The sequence below is a fragment of the Tupaia chinensis genome, unplaced genomic scaffold, assembly GCF_000334495.1.
Source record: "Tupaia chinensis unplaced genomic scaffold, TupChi_1.0 Scaffold144578_1, whole genome shotgun sequence".
NCBI lineage: Eukaryota > Metazoa > Chordata > Mammalia > Scandentia > Tupaiidae > Tupaia > Tupaia belangeri.
The window spans coordinates 38,626-44,045 of record NW_006204438.1 but is presented as its reverse complement, the minus strand read 5'-3'; the positions used below and the strand labels follow the sequence as shown (position 1 = coordinate 44,045).

General features: G+C 34.5%; 1 protein-coding gene across 1 annotated transcript in view; it reads left to right on the top strand.

Annotated features, from left to right (window-relative positions):
* LOC106733722 (natural killer cells antigen CD94-like) overlaps positions 1-3,109 on the top strand; it is a 14,783-nt gene extending 11,674 nt beyond the window's left edge. Inside the window, exons 6-7 of the mRNA XM_014583696.2 lie at positions 1,376-1,482; positions 2,032-3,109. Of these exons, the coding sequence (XP_014439182.1) occupies positions 1,376-1,482; positions 2,032-2,155 (231 nt within the window). The 3' untranslated portion in view covers positions 2,156-3,109. The remainder of the gene's footprint in view (positions 1-1,375; positions 1,483-2,031) is intronic.
* The last annotated feature ends 2,311 nt before the right edge of the window (positions 3,110-5,420 follow it).

Here is a 5,420-nt window from a genome sequence, read left to right as displayed (position 1 = left end):
TTTTGGAGAGATTTTCGCTATAGGGCGTGTGCGCTTGCCAGACAGAGAGACATAGAGACAGAAAGCGAGAAATCACCCCCCAGGGGGGATGGTCATGCCGCAATCCCTACTCCTCCATTCTCCTCTCGGGATCTTAGGCACGCACGCACACGCGCCCAGCATGAGTTCTAAGTCACCAGGTCCGGGAGGCAAACCGCGGTCGACTACATGGGAGTCCAGAGACATAGCCATTATGCTAACTGTTGGTTCCCCCATTGAAAAGAAATTTTTTAAAAAATTATGAATACCCTGAAATTGGATGCCAGAGGTAATGTCTAGATAAATACACCTAAATTTTTGTTGACTTCTCTAAGGGATGGAAATCTAAGAGAAAATAAAACCCATTGTTTCCTTTTAAGTATCTACATCTTCTTCTTAGATATTTGGAAAAATAAAGTGAAACACAATATGTACATATGCATTGCAAAACTTAAAATGTTAAGCGAATATCAGTTACTTTAATACTTGTCAAGTAGCGTTCCAGTGAGCTATGCAAACATTTCATTTGATGAGCAAAGGACAACTTCCTTAGAGTGCCCATTTCATAATAAGTAAATGCAGAACTTGGGGAACAAAGAAATAAAATAACATTGATAGAAATCTTGTAGTCATTGCTTCTGAATTTCCAAAATACAAACAAGACTTTGCCCCCAAATTCTTCTTTGAGCCACAAACCTATAATTAAGCCACTGTACAGTGTATTCTGGATGGGAAATCACATTTTGTATGTTGTGATGATGCTCAGTGAATACATGTAAAATAAATAGATTAAAAAATGAAAAAATAAAAGAAAAAATATTAAGAGATTTTATTCCTGAGTTTAGGTGAACATAGCTGTCATTTTTTGTCTTATTTATGCCTTGTTATTTAATAAAATAAAATATTAAAAACTGAGATTCCATTCTTTTCTAACTTAAAGGGAATGGGGGTGGTTTACCTTTATACTTTTTTTTTGGGGGGGGAGAGGTTTTTTTGCTATAGGGCACGTGCACTTGCCCGGAAGACAGAGAGAGGCATAGAGACAGAAAGCGAGAAATCACCCCCCAGGGGGGATGGCCACGCTGCAATTCCCTCCTCCATTCTCCTCTCGGGATCTTGGGCATGCACGCACACGCGCCCGGCATGCGTCTAAGCCACCGGGTCTGGGACTCAAACTGCGGTCATCTACGTGGGAGTCCAGCGACATAGCCATCACGCCAACTGCTGGTCCCTCCTTTATACTTTTTAATATACACATTGATAACAAAATTAATATTAAAAATGTTATTACTTCACTTCAGGAATATAAAGATACTCTTACTTGATATAAAAATTGTCTTACTCTTACTCATTATAGGACTTTATTCAAAGCCAAATATCTTATTTCTTTTGGATTGGATTGTCCCGTAAAGGAATCAGCAGTTCCTGGACCTGGGAAGATGACTCACAGCTTCATCTTGAACTGTAAGTCTCTAGAATAGAAAGCAATTAGCAAGTTCCATAATGACAGATTCTGGTTTACAGTCCTGTAAGCATATAAGAAAAATTATGTACACATATATGTGGATATATAAATATATGTATAGGCATATATATCTACACATGTATTGAGTTGTGAGAAAAGTCATGATGTATTTTTCTAATGCAAAAATGTGTCCTGACTTTTCTGATGACCCAATATATGCTCACATAAACATATATACAGGCATACACATATGTATACATGCACACATACATACACACACACAGTCACAGACACACACTCTCACACATACACATTTACAGAGAACCTAAACTCAACTATAGATATGAGTATATTTGAAGGAAAAGAGGTTTTCGGCTTTAATTCCATGCCTATGTTCCTGGTAAGGTACTTTCTAGGAATACTTAGGGCACAAAGTCTCTATAAAGAAAGAAAAATATATCACCTTAATTTTGGACCAATATCTCTTTTGTATCTGCATTAGTGAATGTGTATTTTATAGCACTTACCTGTTTTTATTCTACTTTAAGTGATTGGAAAGAGTCAAAGCTTGGAAACTGTGGAAGTATAGCAGCAACAAAGATGGCTCCTTCGGACTGCTCCAGATTCATGTACTACATTTGTGAGAAAAAAATCACCTGTCTTGCTACCTAATGATGAGAACAGTGATAACACCAACAAAAGATACATACCAGAATTTCTCTAATCAAAATTCCAGACCCTTGAAAGTTTCAGTCTTTCTGTTTTCAGACTATTTTTGTTTTATTATGGGCCATACCTGTATTCTAGCTCTGATTGAGATTAGGCTGACTCACCAGGTGCATGAGGATAAGGTGCTCCAGACTCAACCGTCCTGGCCCTTCTCCAGACTTCTCCATCAGACATTTAGGAACACAGGCTAGTGGAGTGAGAGAGTAGTGTTACTTCTAGTGAGGTTTAGAAAGCAGAGATTTGTACACCTCATTTCCACAACTAACACAGATTCAGTAAATAATGCTGTAAACATTGTCCCCATTGTGGGTATTTAGCGAGGACTTAAGGCGGTAGTAATTAAAGTCATTATTCTATATGCAGTGTGTGCATTGGTGTTTGATTCCTTACTTTTTGAGAGAAAGACAGCATGATATACTCAAAAGAGAATAGGTCTGAATTTTTGACCTATGCAAAACCTAATAGTTTTGCACTCCTTGGTGAGTCCAAACTTCTCATTTTAGTTTCCTTATCAGTAAAAAAAATCCCCAAAGTCTTTTCCAAAGTGGCTCTACCATTTCCTCTCCACTAGTATTCTATAAAAGTTTCACTTGCTTACATCTTTCAAAAAGTCAATATTGTCAGTTTGTAAAAACATTTAATAAAAGTCTAGTATCATTTAATTCTTGCATTACTTTGTTTTTCCTAATTAATAATGATGTTATGTATCTCATCATATGTTTCTGCCAACCAGCTATTTCTGTGGATAAAGTATAGATTCAGATCTTTTGCCCATCTTTAAAGGATTATTTGTTTTCTTATTATTGACTTGTGAGAGTTCTTAAAAAACAGCATTTAATTTCTAATTTACATATATGAGTTGTCCATATTGAAGTGTGCAGTGTATGGTTTTCCAACACATGTATATAATATGTATTGAATAAATGAGGGCAAAAACAGATCCACTGTCTCCAATATTTATCATTAGTTTGTGTTGTGCACATTTGAGATCCAGTGTTTTGATTATTGTGAAAGTCATATATTATATATTTTATTTATTCTGCTGCACATAGTATTCTGTAAACCCTTCCACTATTTGGATACAATCTTGTATCTCTTAATGAAGTTCTGTCCATCCCCTAGTTCTTCTCCCCTTTCTGTCCTCTGGTATCCACCATTACACTCTTTACTTTCATGCAATCAAATCTTTTAGCTTCCACTAACAAATGGGACATACAGTGTTTGTCTTTCAGTGCTAGACTTATTTCACTCAGCATTATTTCTTCCAGTTTTATTCATTTGCCTTGAATAACAAGAATTCATCCTTTTCTGTAGTTGAATAGCATTCCATCATGCGTATCCAACACATCTTTACCAATTCGTCAGTTGTTAGGTATTTAGATGGATTACATATGGTAGCTATCATTAGTAGTGCAGCAAAAAGCATGAAAGTGTAAATTAATTTCTTTTCCTTTGGGAATATACCCAATAGTGTGATTATCGGATCACTAGATACTTCTATTTTTAAATTTCTGAGAGACTTCCATACAATTTTACATAATGCCTAAACTAATTCCTACCAACAATACATAAGTATAACAGTATATAATAGTGTATATTTCCCTTTGTTCTCATCTGCATCTGATTTTGTTATTTTAATACCATTTATTCTAACTGGAATAAGGTTATATATCACTGTGTTTTTTTATTAACATTATCATGATGATTAGTGACATTGTGCATTTTTTTCATATCCTTTATCCACTTGTATGTCTTTTATATTTTTTAAATTTTATGCTAATTACTGCTTAACTTTGACCTTGTTTTGCATTATGAATTAACATATACTGTTTTCCCTATTTTTTAATATATTCAATCACTGCATATCATTAGTGTGCATGAATGTCTTTTGTGATAAATGTCTAATTAGGTCCTTTGGCTATTATTTAGTAGAATTATTTATTTGTTTGTTTGCTGTTGTATTGAGTTGTTTGCATTCCTTATATATTCTGTATATTTTCAAATGCATAGTTTGCAAATATATTCTCCCATTTGTAGATTCTTCTTTCATTTCATTAATTGCTTGGAGTGTTTTTGTTCTTTTTTCTTTTTCTGTGTACCTTTTTAGTGTGCTATAATTCCATTTGATCATTTATATTTTCATTGCCTGTGTTTTTGAAGTCTTATTTTAAAAAACCAAAACAAAACAAAAAACAATCTCTGTCCAGACCAATGTCATGAAGCATTTCCCCTGTTTTCTACTAAAGTTTTATCATTTCAGATCTTACACTTAAGTTTTTAATCTATTTTGAGTCGAAATTTGTATGCGATCAGAGATAGAATCTAGTTTCAATCTCACACATGTGAATATCTTGGTTTTCCAGCATCATGTACTGAAGACTTTTTCCTCTATTCTGTGTGTCACGTTGCAACATGTGTCAGAATTACCTTTCCTTCCAAAACTGAGTAATACTTCACTATATATATATATATATATACAACATTTTGCCTAGCTATTCATCGGTTAATGGACAACTGGGTTGCCTCCACCATTGGCTATTGAGAACAATGCTGCTGTAAACGTGGTTGTACAGAAATCTCTTCAGGACCTTGATTTTGATACTTTTGATACATGCCCAGAAGACAATGCAACATCAGATGGAGACTCTATTTTTAATATTTTCAGGAACTACCATACTGATTGCGAAGTGGCTTCACCACACCACATTCCCACCATAAGGACATAATCATTCCAATTTTTCCACACCAAGACCACTAATGCTTAAGGATTCCAATCTATCCACATACTCCCCCAAACTTGCTATTTTCTGGGATTTTTTTTTAAAAGTAGTAACCATTTAACGTATATAAATTCATATTTCATTATGTCTTTGATCTGTATTTCCCCAATAAAATAGTGTCAAGCATTTTTTGTATAATCACTGGCTATTTATCTTCACTTGGGAAATATAAATTCAAGTTTTCTGTCCACTTTTAAATCAGATCATTTTTATTGTTATAGAGTTGTGGTTCGCCACATGTTCTGAATATAAACTTGATGGTTTTTCATAAGATCTCTAGACCCTACTCACTTTTGTTTGTTCTTGTATTCCTGTGAATCTGTACTCTCAAATGGCCTGTCTTCAATGTTGCTGGTTATTTCTTCTGCATTATCAAGTCTGCTGTGGAAGTCCTCTGCTGTTAATCAAAAACTATGTATTTTTAAATT